The sequence below is a fragment of the Vombatus ursinus genome, unplaced genomic scaffold, assembly GCF_900497805.2.
Source record: "Vombatus ursinus unplaced genomic scaffold, bare-nosed wombat genome assembly UNPS02014768.1, whole genome shotgun sequence".
Lineage (NCBI taxonomy): Eukaryota > Metazoa > Chordata > Mammalia > Diprotodontia > Vombatidae > Vombatus > Vombatus ursinus.
In genome coordinates, this window is record NW_020954546.1 from 12,619,781 (window position 1) to 12,620,449 (window position 669).

Genomic DNA, 669 nt, shown 5'->3' on the forward strand with positions numbered 1-669 from the left:
TGACCTAAGTTTGTTTTATACATATACATACGTGCATATGTGTGTGTGAAAAGGAGGCCACCTAACACAGTGAAAGAGAACTGGCCTCACGGTTGGGGGAACTAGGNTGACCTAAGTTTGTTTTATACATATACATACGTGCATATGTGTGTGTGAAAAGGAGGCCACTTAACACAGTGAAAGAGAACTGGCCTCACGGTTGGGGGAACTAGACTGCCATCTTGCCTCTGACAACAAAACCTGTGTGATCTTGGGGAAGTCACCTAACTTCTCAGGGCCTCAGTTTCTTCATCTGTAAAAGGAGAGGTCTGGCCTAGGTGGCCTGAGGTCCCTTCCACTTCCAGCTCTCAGATGCAGAGAACTGTGTTCATATAACTCTTTCATTCAATGCTGTATTTTCCTAGACCTCAGCCTGAGTGGGCTCCTTATAGAACCTCTGTCCCGGCAACCTCTCACCTGTCTCAGCAATGCCAATGTTGATGACTGGTGCCTTGTGCCTCTTAGGAAAGTCATCATCCATAGGCTGGAAACTACTGTTACCATCATCCTTCTTTTTCATCTTGAATACACGGATGGTGTCTCCATTAGCCAGCCAGGTGATCAAAGCTCTGGGGACAGGCATGAAACAATCAGGTTACAAAGACTTGCCTCAATCTCTGCCCAAGGGCT

General features: G+C 46.7%; 1 protein-coding gene across 4 annotated transcripts in view; it reads right to left on the reverse strand.

Annotated features, from left to right (window-relative positions):
* TBL2 (transducin beta like 2) overlaps positions 1-669 on the reverse strand; it is a 6,281-nt gene that overhangs the window by 2,256 nt on the left and 3,356 nt on the right. For all 4 annotated transcript variants that reach the window (XM_027862437.1, XM_027862435.1, XM_027862436.1 and 1 more), the window contains one exon: positions 457-608. In XM_027862437.1, coding sequence (XP_027718238.1) covers positions 457-608 — 152 coding nt within the window. The remainder of the gene's footprint in view (positions 1-456; positions 609-669) is intronic.